Source organism: Hyla sarda, chromosome 3 (assembly GCF_029499605.1).
Source record: "Hyla sarda isolate aHylSar1 chromosome 3, aHylSar1.hap1, whole genome shotgun sequence".
NCBI lineage: Eukaryota > Metazoa > Chordata > Amphibia > Anura > Hylidae > Hyla > Hyla sarda.
The window spans coordinates 151,798,370-151,817,337 of NC_079191.1; the positions used below are offsets into that span (position 1 = coordinate 151,798,370).

The window sequence follows — 18,968 nt, forward strand, 5'->3', positions numbered from 1 at the left end:
TGGGTGGCAAGGTGTTCTCGACCCATGACATACAGGTACGTCATGAACATTTTTTCCGCTACTCGCGGCATCCCGCAGCGCCCGGAAAGATGGTGGCTATCACTGATAGCCAGCCATCTTACCATGCGACCACGGGGGGTTTCATCCCCCACCCCCAGCGATCGCTGCTATCAGCTGGTCAAATCTGACTAGCTGATAGCAGCGTTTTGCTATCAAAATACTTAGCAGCGCGGTGTGTGAGTCCCGATCACGGGGATCGGGACACACACCGCTCTAAGTGTCCCTGACCCGTCCCCCGGCGTCACTTACCCGGCCATGCGGTGTCCCGAGCGGTCCCGGCGCGAGTGACGTCCTCCATGCGGTCCCGGCGGCGCTGCGTCCCGGAGGTGAGTTTCTGGCAGCAGTGCAGCATCTTCATTGGCAGCAGTGAGATCGCCGTAAAGCGATCTCACTGCTGCCTCTGGGAGTTTCAAAACTGCAACTCCCAGCATGCCCAGACAGCGTTTGGGAGTTGTAGTTTTGCAACATCTGGAGGTCCACAGTTTGGAGACCACTGTATAATGGTCTCCAATCTGTGCTCTTCCAGATGTTGCAAAACTACAAATCTCAGCATGCTCAGTCTGTCCAGGCATGCTGGGAGTTGTAGTTCTCTAACATCTGGAAGAGCACAGATTGGAGACCATTATACAGTGGTCTCCAAACTGTGGACCTCTAGATGTTGCAAAACTACAACTCCCAGCATGCCCAGACTGCCCAAGCATGCTGGAAGTTGTAGTTCGGCAACATCTGATCCTTCACATTGTCCGTTTCCTACCTCAGTGCCTCCAGCTGTTGCAATTGTTGCAAAACTATAACTCCCAGCATGCACTGACAGACCATGCATGCTGGGAGTTGTAGTTTTGCAACAGCTGGAGGCACACTGGTTTGGAAACACTAAGTTTGGTTGCAAAACACTTGAAAGTTTATTACTTAACTTAGTGTTTCCAAACCAGTGTGCCTCCAGATGTTGCAAAACTACAACTCCCAGCATGCACGGACAGCCAAAGGGCATGCTCGGAGTTTGCAACAGCTGGATGTACTGTAAGTGCAGGATACGGAGCGTGGATAAAACTTCACTGCGCAGCTGCACTGGATCCACCAATAGCAGTCACGATTCTCCGGGCGCTGACAGCCAATAGAGATACCATAGATGGTCAGGTGTCTCAAGGCGTCATAGACGCATGCGTACAGAAAACATTAAGGGCACGGCAGCCATCTTAGGTAAGGGCAAGCAAGCCCATACAGAGAATATAGAAAATTACAGTATACATGGACTGTCCTGTATACCTTTGCATGGGTATAGGCAGTAAGAGCTGGCATGGCTCCACTTTTCTGACTCCCATATAGCGGGTCTCGGGTGTACACAATCAGTCACTCCACGTTTCCACATAGGAGACCGGTTGTGGGACGTCTGGTTATCAGGGGTCCATCATAGACAGGCACCTGTGCCTTCTTTCTCTCACCTCCCCTATGGGTCGTCTAGGGCGCACTGCATTATTAAATAATTAAAAAGCACGTTCTCCATCAGGCTCCTTTAAAGTGCACATTATTACAGTTGCTCTGCCGGCGGCCATAAGTGACTATTTCAAGTCCATCTGTAATACAAACAAAAAAGAAAATATATTTAGACATAAGATGAATACATAAATAAACAGAACAGATAAATGTACAGCAGGGAGGGGGCTACATCAGGAGAGAACTTACTTAATAAATCCACATCTCTATCACAAGAACCTTTGTGTTCTGCTGGTTTTTGGACTTGTGTATATATAGAAATAGAATATAACCATTTATGTTACAATGACTGTAACTTATAAATTATTATTCAACTACTATCACAATGGGCCATAGATAACAATATATTGACTAACCTCCACATAAAGTATAAATAAATAATATTAAGAAGTAAGAAATAAAATCAAGTGACTGTTATAACCAGAAAGTAGGCATAAGAAAGCAAGTAACCTCTGAGACTTCATTAAGGCCCCTAGGAGAAATTGTATCAAGTTTATTGATCCAAAAGGTTTCAAGACGTTTTAATTGTTTTAATCTATTGTTCTCTGTTGGGGGAACCTAATCAATGGGAGTGATAGAAATGGGGTCCTGATTTCCTGGGTGAACCAAGGCACAATGTTTTTGGATAAATCCTGAAGGAGAAATCCTTTTTTGATATGTAATCTATGTTTGTTCAAGCGACAATGGAGAGGTTGGGTCGTTCGACCAACATATTGTAATGCAGACTTGACAGCAGATCAGATAATGACCTACCTTGACTAACATGTGAGATGAAATTTTATGTTGAACATCTCACCGGTGGTCTTGGAGGAAAACCTAGAAATCCCATTGGTGATCTGTTGACAACATAGGCAGTGCGACGTATGGCAGCTATAGCTCCCTTTTTTTTTTTTTTTTTTTAGGGGGGTTCCAAAAAGATCAGTTTGATTGTTTTTAGATGAGTTTTTACGAAGACTTGTTCATCACCTAGGGTGTTACCATCTTGTCATGTAAGGGGGTGACAATTTACTATTTTTTGTTTTCTTTAATTGTAATTTTTAGATGCGATTTTGCCTTTTTATCTGACTTGGAGCTAGAAGGCTGCCCAAAGAGGGTGCACTTCTGTAAGTAAACTTGAGTTGTCTTGGAAGGGTTTCATATATGTGAACAGCTTCTTTTAATATAGGCCAGTGTTTCTGGACAAATGTTTTAATAGTCTGAGAATCATTGCTGATAGTGGTTATAAAATTGGTGGAAAATTCTGTGTTTTTTTTGAAGTCGCTGATGTGTGTTTTTTTTTTTTTTTTTTTGCTGCTCATGCAATCTGCTTGACTCTGTGCTTTCACCTTATTAAAGGCTCCACTCAGAAGTTTAGCTGGGTACTTTTTTTGTCTAAAGTATTCCTGTAGGACTCGACTGTTCCTTTTAAATGTAGTAAAATCAGTATAATTGTGACGAATGCACTTGTACTGACTAAAAGGTATGTTCTCTACCCATTTATGGTAGTGAGCACTCAAGGTAGCTATTTGCATAATCAGTTTTAAAATATGTGGAGGTAGTAATGGGTCACAATGGGTGATAGTAATTTTCTCTTTACTGTGTCCCTGAGTGAATGAGAGTCCCTAGGTGTTAGAATTAATAAACTGGAGGAAATCAGCAATGGATTCTTCCAGACCGTCCCAAACAAAAAATAAGTCCTCAATATAACAGCAAAATAAAATTATATGTGTCATAACTGAAGTCGTGGACCAAATATATATTCTTGTTCAAATGCGCCCATAAATATATTAGCGTAAGATGGGGCAGATTTTACACCCATCGCCGTACCCAGTTTTTGATGGTAAATACGGTTATCATAGCTAAAATAATTATGAAGTACATAGCTTAGACTCTCTACCAAAAAACCTCATTGAGCTGGTATGATGGAAAGGTCATTCGTGAGCGCTTCATGGATGCAACGGAGACCTAATGGATGTTGGAATACAGCGAGGAGACGTCACAAGTAATTAAATAATTCGTTTGTCATCTCATGGGGGTAAGGCGTTCGATCAATTGAGAGGAATCTCTCAAATAACTTGGAAGCTGAGCAACATATTTTGTAAATAAAGATCCAGATAATGAGAAAGGTTGTTGAGTGTAGAATTGGTACAAGCAATTATAGGGCGACCAGGGGGATGAGAAATGGATTTATGAATTTTGGGAAGGTAATAAAAAATATGGTTTATTGTGAGGTATGGAATTGATGTAAGGACATTCATCTTTCAATAAGTTACCTTTCTTTGCCACAACTAAGGTGAAACGGAGAATTTCCTTTTTTATTTCACAGAAGGGGTCTGAGGATATTTCTTCATAATACATATTATCAGATAGAATGCATAGGGCCTCGCAATGATACTGGTCATAATCAAGAATAACAAGGCCCCCCCCCCCCCCCCCCCCCGCCTTTGTTAGCTGGTCTCAACACTATTAGTATCCTTAAGATTCTGCAATGCTCGTTGTTCTTGTTGGGTAAGGTTGTCATCATGGTGACGGGAATTACCCTTTTTAGATATTGAATTTAATTCAGCAGAAACTAGTTTCTCAAAGACCTCTATGTATGGACCCTGGGACTGCAGGGGATAAAAGCTGGATGGAGCTTGGTGTTTAATCATTCGGGGTAATAGTAGGTTCATCTACAGTAGAAACAATTTCCTTGACTTGCTTAATATGAAAATGTCTATTGAGAGTCAATCTTCAATTATTTCTTGATTTTCAGAAATTTATTAGAATAGGATCGGATTTGTGATTGGGACAAAAAGACAGTCCCTTCTGTAATAGGGACATCTCAAAAGGATTCAATTTGTATTGAGAAATATTGAAAATGTAGACGGATGCGTCACTTTTATTATCTGTTACTGGAGGAAAAGTAGTCTCCATAACTCATTTGTTCTTTTGGATTTTATTTTTCCTTGACTTGCTTGCTCTAGTTCCTCTCTTTCGTATTCTTTTTTCCTTTTTGATCTCTGTGGGAGGAACATACTGGGAATTGTGGTAGTCTGAGGTTGTAGGGTATATGGGGGGTGTAGCTGTGCAGTAACTAAAGGGTGCTTGTTTAACCCTTATCACTTGTGATGCCAGGGTGAGGGCTCCTCTGTATATGCTTGTCCTATCACCACCCGTCCCAAGAACGATAGGGAGGTATAATAAATGATCGTCCACAACCGGAGGTTTTCAGAAAACTGTCGGAACCTTTACTGCAGCTTTTATGCAACATCAAACAGGAACAGTCTTTGTACAAGAGTCTATTACGATCCTGACGGTTGGTTGGGACCTCGTGAGTTCTGAGCTTATTCCTTTTCTAAGTGCTGTTCCACTGGATTTAGGGGATTGAGTTTAGGTCCAGCAGTCACACCAGCTTTGGCGAGGATTGATATCTTAACTCACGATTAGATTCAGGTTGAGGATGGCAGGCTTCAGGCCTAAGCTTGTCTTTGTAAGTTGCATGGATCACGGAATCCAAGAGATATGCTGTTACTGCTTTTCAGTACAGGAACAAGAGTGCAAGAGAGCGAGGATTGGCTGGCAGCTCCCTTATATGGGCAGGGGCTGGCCTTAAGCTCACTGGTCCATACCATCTGTCATTTACTTTACAAGGAATTATGGTCTAACCATGTGACCACGCATGAGACCTCCAAAGGTCTTTCAACACACCTTACTAGAATTAACAGGAGTCATGTGACCTAAGGTCCTGCGACACTATATAGCTAATTAGATATACAATTATTTATACGTGTAAACATCTCAGAATTGCATAAGAAAGAGGCGACTAGGGGCAACCCCACCAGGAGGATGCTACTGGAACGAAGTAACTCTGACTTTGGGGACCACCACACAAGGTACGATATATAATACGGTACCGGAACACCACAGAAATCTCTAGGCCTCGCTCTAAAAAATGGCTGGACTGACTTTGGGAGGAAGCTGGAGTATCCGAAGTACGTGATGGAGAGGAATGGGAAGGTGGATGGATAGATGGATCTGAAAGTTCTGGCCTAATGTTGGTATAGGAAGGAGAGGGAGAAGTATGTACAGTGTGATCTATATTTGGAGTATTAATTAATGTATCATCATCAATATGGACAAAGTGGTAAACTGAACCGGTGCAGTGGAATGAGATGTGTTCGAAGATATGAGACTGGAGCCATGGGTGGAACCTTGGCTAAGGCGTTTTTTTGAATTCCAGTTGTTTTTTTCCCAATGCTCTTTTTAAGATTATCACGATCTTGTAGAAGTAGCATAATGGGAGTGACTGATATAGGAGTGGAAATTTGATGGTCATTGGAATGTGTAGAGGTCAGAGTGCTGAAACCTGCAGCAAAATGTTCTTTGATACAAGCTGTCTGAACAGGTACCTGGGGACATTCATAAGTGGAAAGGGATTTTGTCTGATGTTGGTGGGAAGAGGTTTTTTTTTTTGTTTAGACTGTTTGTTTATATATGGAATAAAAAAAATCCTACCATTGTGCTGAAAAGAATCATGACTGTCTCTATGTTCTCTATCAGAAGTGTCTTGTAACGTGTTAGCAGGGGTAGATGATACAGGATTACATGTAGTGACTGGTGCAGTAGCTTCCGCCTTTTTACCCTGATTTTTTTTGTTATTGCGATTCCTTGTCTAAGGATCAGATATTCCTTAATCAGCCTTATCTCGACTGAATTTGTGGGCTTTCTTTTCAATAAGTTCCGCTTCTAGTCTGCGTAACACATTCGTAATATTGTGACTAATTTTATTGTAATCTCTGGGTATGATAAAATTCTAAGCCCTTCGAGTTCACACTATCCTGAGCGCTTTTTAACATTCACGTTTAGTGCCGAAGTTCTGTTCTGCATATTGTGTAGATATTTTATTTAGTATTGCTCATGTTTCATCCAGTACCTTCATTTCTAGTGTTTTTGTCATTTAACTTTTTTACCATTTACTTTAATTATGTCGTGTTTCCTTTGGATAGGGGATAAGATGTCTAGGGGCGGAGTACCCCTTTAAGTGAATTGATGATTATCTAGTTTTGATAAATTTGTGCCTGATCTCCACTATTTAGTAACCTTGAGAAAGATAAGAAAGTTACTCGGCATGAAATATCACAATGTGCTGGAACTATCTTGTGTTACAAAAGAGAAGGGAACATCAACCTCCTTTCCAAAGTACCTCTGCAGTTTACAGCCTCTCGGCCGGACAATGACGTTATCACAGCGGGGCAGTGCCCGGATGTTATCGCACATTCCTGTTTGCTGCTACCTGTGATATATAATAGGTGACACATGACAGATGAGTGCAGTGTGCAGGTAGACTGTAACGGGGAAAGACTTTCTGCAGCTGAAGATGAGTGAAGGTAAGAACATGTTCTCATTCATCCACTGTCATAACCACTAGACCAGTGGTCTTCAACCTGCGGACCTCCAGATGTTTCAAAACTACAACTCTCAGCATGCCCGGACAGCCATCGGCTGTCCGGGCATGCTGGGAGTTGTAGTTTTGAAACATCTGGAGGTCCGCAGGTTGAAGACCACTGCACTAGACTATTTGTGCATATACACCCAGAAGAGCAGCATGCTTGTTTTTTTTTTTTTCTTTTCTTTTGCAGGGTCTTAAAGGGGTACTCCGCCCCTAGACATCTTATCCCCTATCCAAAGGATAGGGGTTAAGATGTCAGATTGCCGCGGTCCCGCTGCTGGGGAGCCCCGGAATCCCCGCTGCGGCACCCCGCTATCATTACAGCACAGAGCGAGTTCGCTCTGTGCGTAATGACGGGCGATACACGGGACGGAGCTGCGTGACGTCATGGCTCCGCCACGCCCCCTCCCATAGACTTGTATTGAAAGGGGCGGAGCCGTGACATAACTATGCTCCGGCCCCGGTATTGCCCGTCATTACGAGCAGAGCGAACTCGCTCTGTGCAGTAATGATAGCGCAGTGCCGCAGCGGGGGTCCCCAGCAGCGGAACCGCGGCAATCTGACATTTTATCCCCTATCCTTTGGATAGGGGATAAGATGTCTAGGGGTGGAGTACCCCTTTAACAGAAACTCTGGGGAGATTTATCAAAACCTGTGCAGAGGAAAAGTTTAGCAGTTGCCCATAGCAACCAATCAGATCGCTTCATTAATTTTTTGAAAAGGCCTCTGAAAAATGAAAGTAATCTGGTTGCTATGTCAACTGTGCAAGTTTTGATATATTTCCCTTTGTATTTTATTGCCACTTAAAGGACAACTGTATTGCACCCGGTGATAGGCTGAGCCCACTGTCATGTAAGAAGCCGGACAGAGCTCTTTTACATGACAGTGGGCTCAGCCTATCACCGGGTGGGGCGGGACATCGCTGCGGCAGGTGATACGCAGAGAGCTCTGTGGCGTCCCCGTCCCAAGGAAGTTGAATGAGGTTCGCACCACTGGACCGTGTGGCCTGTGCCGAACCAATGGGGGCTCGTAGGAAGGTATGTTAAAGTTTATTTTGTTTATTTTTGAGGCCCGAGCACAGGAATATATAAAAGTCTTGCAATATAGTTGTCCTTTAATGATGGAGTACTTACTTTGACAATAAGGACATTTTGAGTTACCCATCTCAATTATGCAGCTAAAAGTGTTGTCACCCTGAAAATATCCATATGCTTTAAACCCCTTTCATTAACTGAAATTGCACAATGTTTACAATGATAATGGTTTGTTACATTGTTAATTTTATTTTAGTGTTAAAGGGGTACTCCCCTGGAAAACACTTTTTAAATCAACTGGTGCCAGAAAGTTAAACAGATTTGTAAATTACTTCTATTTAAAAAAATCTTAATCCTTCCAGTACTTATCAGCTGCTGTATGCTCCACAGGAAGTTATTTTCTTTTTTGAATTTCCTTTCTGCCTGACCACAGTGCTCTCTGCTGACACCTCTGTCCATGTCAGGAACTGTCCAGAGCAGGATAAGTTTTCTATGGGGATTTTCTCCTACTCTGGACAGTTCCTGACAAGGACAGAGTTGTCAGTAGAGAGCACTGTGGTCAGGCAGAAAGGAAATTCAAAAAGAAAAGAACTTCCTGTGGATCATAGCAGCAGCTGAGAAGTACTGGAAGGATTAAGATTTTTAAATAGAAGTAATTTACTGTTTAACTTTTATCTGTTTAACTAATTATCTGTTTAACTTTCTGGCACCAGTTCATTTAAAACGTTTTCCAGTGGAGTACCCCTTTAAAGCCCATTATGTGCACTGGACGGCAGTAGCCAGCCTGTCTCCCATTACTAGGTCAGTAAGCTGGCTCAGTGGTTAGCATTGTTGTCTTGAAACAATGTGGTCCTGCTTTTCAATCCGACCAATGTCAACAACTGCTAGGAGTTTTTATGTTCTCCCCTTATTTATGTGGGATTCCTTTAGCTTCTCATATGAAGGACATACCAGAGCCCGCACACCAACGCCAAGGTTTCTCAAAATGGCGCGGGATTGTTACACATCCACACCATCTATCTGGTGTAGGATTCTATTGTGGCACTTGTAGTCCGCTGCAGGCATCCTCCATTGTATGCATTTTTATGCTGGGGATCAGGATCTGCTCCCCCAGTATAAATGCACAACCGTATTTGGGGTTGAGCACCTCCAGCCATTTGAGACCACGTTTTTTGTTGTTTATTCCTTTAGCTTCCCCAGTTTTCTTGCTCCATAAACATACTGATAGATTAATTAGTTAAGTTATAAAAATAAATTCTTGTAGTGTGTGTTCAGGAACACACAAAGAAAAGCCATATGCGAGATTTATCCATTATTCCCTGGGGTATACACTCACTGGCCACTTTCTTAGGTTCACCTTGCTAGTAATGTCCTTTTTCCTTCAGAACTGCCTTTATTCTTTGTGTCTTACTTTCTACAAGATGCTGGGAACATTCCTCAGAGATTTTAGTCCATATGAACATGGTGGTATCACACAGTTGCTGCAGGTTTGTCAGATGCACATTCATTATGTTAATCTCCTGTTCCACCACATCCCAGAGGTGTTTTATTGTACAGTGATTCCTCAACTTACAATATTTTCAGCATACCATGGTCTTTTCTGGACTATTGTAACTTGCAACCAGACTCAACATACAATGCTACTGACAGTCATGATCTGCAAATCATCCGACCAATCAGGAAGTGCATTTCACTGGTAAAACACCTGTATTACTGAAGCGTATGCACTGACTGGCTGTCTGGTTGCGCCTCCCTACAGCACAGGGAGGTACTACATGTTTTATACTTTTTACCTGTGCCAGAGATGGCTGCTCCTTTGGATGAGGGTGCCTCCATTTTACTTTTTTGGGGCATTGTGTGTACTGTACAGGACTGTAAATAAGTCTCTGTCCTCTACATAGACAGTGACTTACAGCTTTTAGTAGCTCTTTCTTACTTTTATATGTAAGGACTTGCCTTATCGGTATTAGTTATCGACTTATTTTTCTTTAATCTTTACTGTTTCCTATTTTTGTATGATATTTTGGTGGCTTCAGAACCAATTACAAGGTTTCATAGAGTTATGGTCTCAACATATGATGGTTTCAAGATAATATGGTCATCCTGGAACCAATTACTATTGTAACTTGAGGAACCACTGTATTAAGATCTAGTGACTGTGGAGGCCATTGGAGTACACTGAACTTATTGTCACGTTTAAGAAAACTTATTTAGATGATGTGAGCTTTGTGACATGGTGCGTTATGTTGTTGGAAGCAGCCATCAGAAGATGGGTACACTGTGGTCACAAAGGAATGGACATGGCCAGCAACAATACTTAGGTAGACTGTCACATTTAAACTATGCTCAATTGGTACTAAGGGGTCCAAGAAAATGTCCCCCACACCATCACACCACCGCCAGCAGCCTGAACCTTTGATACAAGACAGTATGGACGCCACCCCGAGATCCATTTTGAAAAAAGGAGGAAGAGTAAAGAAACGTAGAGTTAAACTTAGTGACCTTGTTATGATCTGCAGTGGATTCAGACACTGTGCAAAGTATAAACTCTGAGAGTGGTGTTCTCCCCAAAAAAGCCTGTTGCTTCCAATCATTGGAAGGCAAAAGATCCCAGAGTCAAAAAACATCAAAAGAAAATAAGCAGGGGAAGGGAGGAAGCATCGTAGACAAGGGCATTCCTCCTCTCTGGAGTGAAACCCCGTTAATGAAAGTCCTTAATATTTCTGATCGTACTTTGACAGAAGAAGAGGAGACGGTGTTGGCTAAAAGTTTGAACTTTGCCCCACCGATGATTTTTGTCCTGTCTCTGTTTTATGGCAAGTAAACAAATTTGTTAAAAACTTAAATGGGCACTGTCATTAAACCTGATAAATAACTTGTAATTGGCTTTCATTAAAAAAAAAAAAAAAGGGGTCTCCCTTCTTGGCCAAAACTTACTCTGTCTGGTCAAAATCTCAGATTTTGGTCTACTCCTCGTAATAGCAGGAGACCAAACTCAGGAAGTGTTTCTCTGCACTGTGCTTGATTGACAGCTGCAAAGAGCCTCACTGAAAGATACACAGACTGAAAGCTGCTGCACAGAGCTTGAGGTCTTCTATTAATCACATCACTGCAACCATGTGAGGGTGGAAGTGGTCCCCCAGCAGGCTTCAGTGATGTCATGCCTGCTGGGAAACGCACACTTTCTCCTGCTGGGAGATTGCAATGTGAGCATGAATAAAGGTATGATACACAGCTTTTTAAACCTCTGAATTTTTTTTAGGAGTGGGAGGGGTATTGGGCGTAGTTAGGGAACATAGCCTGAGGTAGTTTAGGAAAGTTTATATGGTGACAGGTATTCTTTAACAGCTGAGCGCCATTTGTTTGAAAATCCTGTTTATGATGACCCTAATGTTGTAAGAAATGCACATGTCATTAATAAATTGAGGAATATGGCTTTCTTCGAACTGCAAGCACTTGCTTTACAAGATCTCACACGGATGAATACCGTCATCTATGATGTCACATGTGAACAGAAACCCATATTTTTATCCTGTAAATTCACGTACGGAGGGCATGGATAAATTCCAGGAAATATTTTAAAACTACCTATTATATATTGATAACCAGATCAAATCTGTTACACACCAACATAGTCATTTATCATTCAGAACATACAACTCTTAAGGAGCTTCAATCATATGATGATCTGGTTATCAAGATTTCAGACAAAGGGGGGGGGGGGGGGCACTAATGAATAAGGCAGCTCTTTGGAATAATCCATTAATGCCCATCTTATATAACCTGCCAAAAACACAATAAGGTGTGCACCCTCCACCAATGCCACCCATAGTGTCAAGTAGCTATTCATTCCTAGAATCCCTATCCCTTTGGCTGGATAAGTAATTACAACCTATAATCCAGCATGTCTCTGCATATCTGAAAGATTCCAGAGATGTTCTGTGCAGCATTAGAGGTGTAATGTGGGAACCGGATTGGAAGTGATCAAATTGTGATCACTTTATACCAGCATTCCATGCGATATTGCCAAGGAAGTGCTGGATTTTCATTTGACGCAGTACAGCAAGTACACAGCCAATCTTTCTGTCTCTACATTAAAAATGTAGAATTGTTCTTATTGGGTCACAATCTCTTTTCTTGTTTTCTCCAAAAAAGTCTTGTCTTGATAGGGGCTCAGCACTTTCCTCTCTGGCAAACCTAAGAGTATCATATTGGGACAAACCCATGCCCTTCTTGTACCAACATCCATGCCACGTTAAGTCATTTTAATCATGTTTCTTTCCTATGTTGTCTTGACCATATCTACATGCCTAAATGCATTGAGTTGAGGCCATGTGATTGGCTGATTAGCTATTTGTGTTAACAAGAAAGTGTACCTAATAAAGTGACCAGTGAATGTAAGTGCAACCAGAAAGATCTTTTAGAATGTTGTCCTTTTCTCCTAAGACCAAAAAACACGCTTGCTCAACCAATTTATGCATGCATTTATGTTTATGGTGGGGTCATTGTTGGGCAAACAAGTTGCATGACTGCACCTTATCTCTTACAGCTTGGTGGATGCTTAAAGGGGTATTTCAATTATAATTTTTTAATTTGACTATGCTACAGGGCTGTAGTGTCTATAGTGTCTGTACCTGTCTCTGATGACTGGTCTTGCATTCTTATGGAATCACTGCTCTGGATGTTCATTTTTAACAGCATACGAAATGACTCCTGTCTCAGGTATTCCCAGGATGCAGACACTACCTCACTAGTCAGGTGATTACAGGGAGCCTGTTCTGCTTTAATTGGTAGAGTGACCACAGGGAATTTGCAACAGCTGGAGGCACCCATGTTAGAAAGCACTGGTCTTTTGCATGGAACTCGTTTGTGGTTCAATGGGTGGGGTGGCTGTTGAGTGGGAAGGAGAAAAGTGGAATTATGGGATTTGTAGTAAAAGAGAACTCCAACATGAAAAAGCTAGCTCACAAAAAGAAAGCCTCCGCGTTTTTGTACTCTCACAACATAGCCATTTAGCCCCAAGACAAGTGCAGATCCTAAGCATGTCCATTACTGTCTGCCAGGTACGGACTAAAATCACCTTATGGTGGAGAACCCCTTTAACATGCCCAGTAATGGTTAATGTGTGTGTATATATACACTCTGCTACTCCTGGACTGAGTGGTGGACTCTGCATTTGAGCTTCCTTCTGATTGCAAAAATTATACAAAATTATTTTAAAAAAACGAATTATGACAGTGTTTTTTTCCTACACATATTGGAATCAAAGTAAGGTGTTTATTTTATCTTTAGCTTTTCTCCTTTGTTTTCTCATTGCAGAGGAGGTTAAAGCTTTGGTCTTTGATATTGGCTCATTTTCAGTACGTGCCGGCTTTGCAGGAGATGACTGTCCTACGGTGAGCTATATTTGTATAAAACCACTTGAATAGTTATTACACGCTGAATATTCTATTATAATGTGGTTTTATTGTAATACATGGATTTACTGTACATGCTAGCATGAGGAAAAATGAAAAAAAAAATACTCCTATTAACTATAGAAAAAAAAACCAATATAAAATAAATCATATATGAAATATGATAACTTATTATCTTGAAAACACTGTGTAAAGTATGGTTGGAAATGTTCTACGTAGAATACTAGTAGTGATTGTCATAGGAGACACCTTCCTGCTACCACGACATGGCCGTGTGTCTATAAGGGGTAAATACTGCCACAGATCAATATCACTTCTCTCCCCGCTCTGGGTCTCCATGAGTGAGACTGTCCCATAGACGTGACACTGAAATGGGAGAGAACACGCTATATATGCACTTCTCCTGGCTCATTCTACTGATCTGTCTGGGTCTGAAAACTTAGACCCCAACTGATAAAACCTTTTTATAAGTCTCTATAACATGTCAAAAGTTTTTTTTACAGAGGCCCTGTGGCCTTATCAGAAATAGCTAATTTGTGTGTTTAGAGATGGTATTTGGTGGAGATGGTGTTTAGAGATGCGTATACCTTGGTTGTAAAGAGTGGTTATTTGAATTACTGTTGCCTATCTGTCATCTCCAAACCAGTCTGCCCATTCTCCACTAAAATCAACAAAGCATTTTCATCCACACATCTGCCGCTCACTGGATATTTTCTTTTTTTATTTTTTTGGACGATTCTCTGTAAACCTTAGAGATGGTTGTGCATGATAATCCAAATAGATCATCAGTTTCCTAAATACTCAGACCCTGCCCCTCTGGTACCAACAACAGCAGATGCTATGTTTACTTGTTTAGTTTCATAGTATAGGCAGCATGGCTGGGCACAGTATTATGTCTAAATACATTTTTTTTTTACTGATAACAGGTTCCCTTTAACCCCTTGTCTACAGCCATATATAAAAAAAATATATATTGACATTGCAAAAGTCTAGTTTTCTTCAGTAATTTTCATGACAATTATTGCAGGTAGATTTTCCTACATCAGTTGGTGCAGTACTTGACAGAGAAGATGGAAGCACACCACCAAAGTATTACATAGATCCTAACATTCATGACGTGTGCCAGGAGAACATTGAAGCCATAACACCATTAAAAGATGCAATGAGTAAGTTTTTAAGGAATATGTCAGATGTATCATGTATCGTGACACGGGGGTGCAAGGTAGACTTGTCATTTCGTGTTGCCAGGGCACCGTTAGCCTATACATGGTCCGAGGTGGAGACAGCTTCTCCTGGGCCAGGCACGGGAGCAAGAAACACACTGATGCCGTGGTTAGAGATAACTGTCTTTTACTGAAGCAGGTGTAGATGGTATACCACATGGTACAGATTAGAGTAGAAGGGATGCAGTGTAACCATTGGGAGCCCTGTTACCTTGCTGGGACTTATGGTGCTTTTCAACTCCTCCCCCCCCCCCCTACACTACATACAGGTGTGGTGAGGGCCTTGGAAAGGCAGATGATGTTAACCCTTAGGGAAGATGGAATTAACCCTATGTGTTCATGACACCAGGGCGTGGTTATCCTCTACACCACCCGAGGTATGGTCACTGGTTCCTGGGCCAGGCGCAGGGTAAATAATCACTCCAATGCAAGGTTACAGAACAATGGCACTTTACTGAGGTAGACAGGATGTTGAAGTCTTTACAGCTCAGTTTAGGCCCAAGGAGATGCTCATTGAACTTTAGGGAGATTGTTGGTTCGTTGGGACTTGCAGTGTAACTGGACTGAATTCTGCATCCCACGCTGACTTTAGTAAATGACAGACTTGACTGACTTGACTATCTTGACTAGACTTGTCCCCTGTATTTGTGCTTACCGCCAGGCTTTGACTTTCACCTGCAGGGGTTACTGGTAGTAGCTGCATGGCTTCGTGTTTAGGCATTGGTCTCCCTCAGGAACAACAGACAACTCTCAGGTCTTCACTTGGCTGTACCTCAGACTCCTCTGACTAGGCTAGCTCCTCCCTGGTATATAAGGGAGTAATTTGGAGGAATCCCATAGGTCACCAACAAGTCACCTGTTCACATTGTGCCTTCCTTGGTAACAAAGGTCTTAGCAAAAATATTTAAAGAGACAAATACCTCAAAAGATAAACCAGCATATAATAAAAGAGCTTTTAACACTTTACAGTCCATAGGACGGATGTGGACCAAGGGGAACACTGAAAGGGAAACCGCCACACAGGACAGACAGGTGTACAGGATGACAACTTCTGTGCTGGGCCACCATACAGGGCAATTTGGGGGTTCCCATTGGGCAGACAAGTTCACTGGTTACTCTGCATCTCCTTCTTAAAGGTGCAGTACAAAATACAGTGAATATAATAAAGTGCATGAACATGGTAAATGTTATAACAATGGGCCCACACAGGTGCAGCAGGTCAGCCCACAGGACAGCCTTTGGTGCTTGGACACCACACATTTCTCTGTTCATAAGCAAGATAGCTACTCAAACATAAGAGGAATCATGCAATCAGAAACACAGGTTTTCATACGGTTATGTTAACACTGTCTCTACTCAGTATGTTGTAGGTATATGTCAGTATCCTGTCAAAAAAGGATGCTAATGTGTTAGGCTCGGTCCACACTACGTTTTCTCCCATACGGGAGCGCATACGGCAGGGGGGAGCTAAAAGCTCGCGCTCCCGTATGTGACCGTATGCGCTCCCGTATGTCATTCATTTCAATGAGCCGACCGGAGTGAAACGTTCGGTCCGGTCGGCTCATTTTTGCGCCGTATGCGCTTTTACAACCAGACCTAAAACTGTGGTCAACCACGGTTCTAGGTCCGGTTGTAAAAGCGCATACGGCGCAAAAATGAGCCGACCGGACCGAACGTTTCACTCCGGTCGGCTCATTGAAATGAATGACATACGGGAGCTAGAACCGTGGTTGACCACAGTTTTAGGTCCGGTTGTAAAAGCGCATACGGCGCAAAAATAGTGTGTGGACCCAGCCTTACACAGAAAAAAAACGTAGTGTGGACCCAGCCTTACACAGAATATTGGGAGTGGACCCATTCCCTTACATGGCAAAACAGGCCATTTCCTGCACATACAATTATTTAATGGAAAACATGGCCTGCTGCACTTTTGAATCCAGCTTAATGCGGTATTCCGGTGAAAAAAAACAAATTTTTCTAATCAACTGGTGCCGGAAAGTTAAACAGATTCTTAAATTCTTGGAAAAAAAAAGGACATAAATCACTAAATAAAATACAAAAACTCAAAAAAGGCCACTTATTGGTTACTGATACAAGGGCAGATTAGGCACCTATTCCCATTATGATGCAGATCAGCCACAATGCTATAGAAGGGAAGGTGCAAAATACTGACGAACAACCACTTACACACCACCTATTCCTGAGGGGGGTAGTTACTTAGTATTATAGTTGCACACAGATAAGGCAATATATAGGGTGCCAGTAACATAACATGTAGTGCACCATGCTGGCTTACAACCTATTGTATTAGTGATGCCCATGCTATTCGATCAGGCAGGCTGCCCAGCATCTTTTATGTGCACCCCACAAACACACTGACACCGTGCCCCCCCCCCCCCAGCATCACAAGGCCAGACCACATCACGAAATTAGAAATCACAGATTTGTAAATTCTTCTGTATAAAAATCTTAATCTTTCCAGTACTTATCAGCTGCTGTATGCTGCAGAGAAAGTTCTGTAGTTCTTTTTTGTCTGACCACAGTGCTCTCTGCTGACACCTCTGTCCATGTCAGGAACTGTCCAGAGCAGGTTAGGTTTGTTATGGGTATTTGCTTGTACTCTTGACAGTTCCTGACATGGACAGAGGTGTCAGCAGAGAGCACTGTGGTCAGATTGAAAAGAACTACACAACTTCCTCTGGAGCATACAGCAGCTGATAAGTACTGGAAGGATTCATATTTTTTAAATAGAAAATAGAAGTAATTTACAAATCTGAAATAAAAATAGTAAGTGCAGCTCCCAATTTGTTGGCCGAGGTATATTATGGTTAAACACCTAGACCTTAGGTGTAAAGTATATTTGTAAAAAGAAAAGAGATTGTAACCATAAACCTCAAGGACAATATCAGATATTGTCCCATACTTCTTTAATGTATGGACTGTGTTCACAAACGATATTCTGAACTAGCATGTGCCGGACTATTGGAAATATTGACAAATTATACAGCGGTGTGATTATATTTTAATGTAATCTTGTTATTTACATTATAATTACTTCCTCCCAAGGGCCCTGTGATAGGAGGTTATTACCATCTAATTTAAATATAGGACTATTATATGTGTTTTAACAAAAAGATTTTATAATTTTTTCCATCATATATTTGAAGCACAGTCCATTTATATTAATCATATATCAGTTTATCTGATATTGTGCTTGAGGTTTATGGTTACAACCTCTTTTCTTTTTACTAATTTACAAATCTGTTTAACTTTTTGGCACCAGTTGATCTAAAAAACAAAAAACCCTTTAATAAAGGTGTATGTGCTGGAAATGTATAGACACTAGTCAACTATATTTGGGCTAATAAACTGAATGAGTCCCCTGCCCATACACCACAGTATACGTCGGCATCTTTATTTAACAGGGTGCTAACATTTAATGCATTGGTTGGCATTGGGTGACCCATCGTAACCCAGCTTTACTTTTTTTTTTTCATGTTTTTTTTAGGTGTTACATATTGTACTAAGTAAGGAGCTGTGGAAGTTTATGGTGACAAATAATTAGAGGATAATAATAACAGTAGTGAATATGCACCATTGTTAGTGTCATTTTCAACACACAACTGCATAAATCAAGTGACTATAAGAAATGTTGAAATATAAATGACAGCTACTTAGGCTCCTTTCCAGCTCGCCTTGTTGCATTTGCAGTGAAAAAGAGCTCAATTTGGTCTGGAGAGGGGTCATCTCCTCGAAATATCAGCTTACAGCTGCCAATGAAAGTTTATGAAGAAGGGAGGGGGAGGAAGGGCAGTTGTTAGAGACAAGAGGCAGATACGGAGACTACAGGCATTTATTGTGTATATTAGATTCCCCCCACCCTAATATTCAAGTTACAGGAAATCACATGTATGCTTTAGGTCATAGCTCCAATTTGAGCCTGTACGTATTTTTAAGTCCCATTCACAGGGCAATGGGATTCTGAGTGGCCGGACACCGACTGACCAGTGACACGGGCAGGGAGAGAAGCGCTGTTCTGCCCACTCTGTGAGTGAGATAGTCCCATAGACTTGATTAGACCATCTTGATCACGTGACACAGATCCGGGAAAGAACATACTAAATGCACACGTTTCCTGACACTCAGACCTTTACTGATAAAACCTTTTCTGCCGTATATTACATATCTTTTAACCAACAGTGCTCTGTGACATTACATCACTGCTTTCAGGTATGCATCAAGACCTATCAGTCAATAATTCAACAGTTAAGATAAAAACAAGTGTCAGTCTGACAAACAATGACTACATGATTAGAAAAGTTACTCTTTG

General features: G+C 41.7%; 1 protein-coding gene across 2 annotated transcripts in view; it reads left to right on the forward strand.

The window, feature by feature from the left end:
- Positions 1–6,708: 6,708 nt before the first annotated feature.
- The window catches only part of LOC130360653 (actin-like protein 6A), a 43,284-nt gene continuing 31,024 nt past the window's right edge, over positions 6,709–18,968 (forward strand). Inside the window, exons 1-3 of one of the 2 annotated variants that reach the window (XM_056563203.1) lie at positions 6,709–6,902; positions 13,318–13,394; positions 14,443–14,581. In XM_056563203.1, coding sequence (XP_056419178.1) covers positions 6,893–6,902; positions 13,318–13,394; positions 14,443–14,581 — 226 coding nt within the window. In that variant the 5' untranslated portion in view covers positions 6,709–6,892. The remainder of the gene's footprint in view (positions 6,903–13,317; positions 13,395–14,442; positions 14,582–18,968) is intronic. The other variant, XM_056563204.1, reaches the window with a different exon arrangement.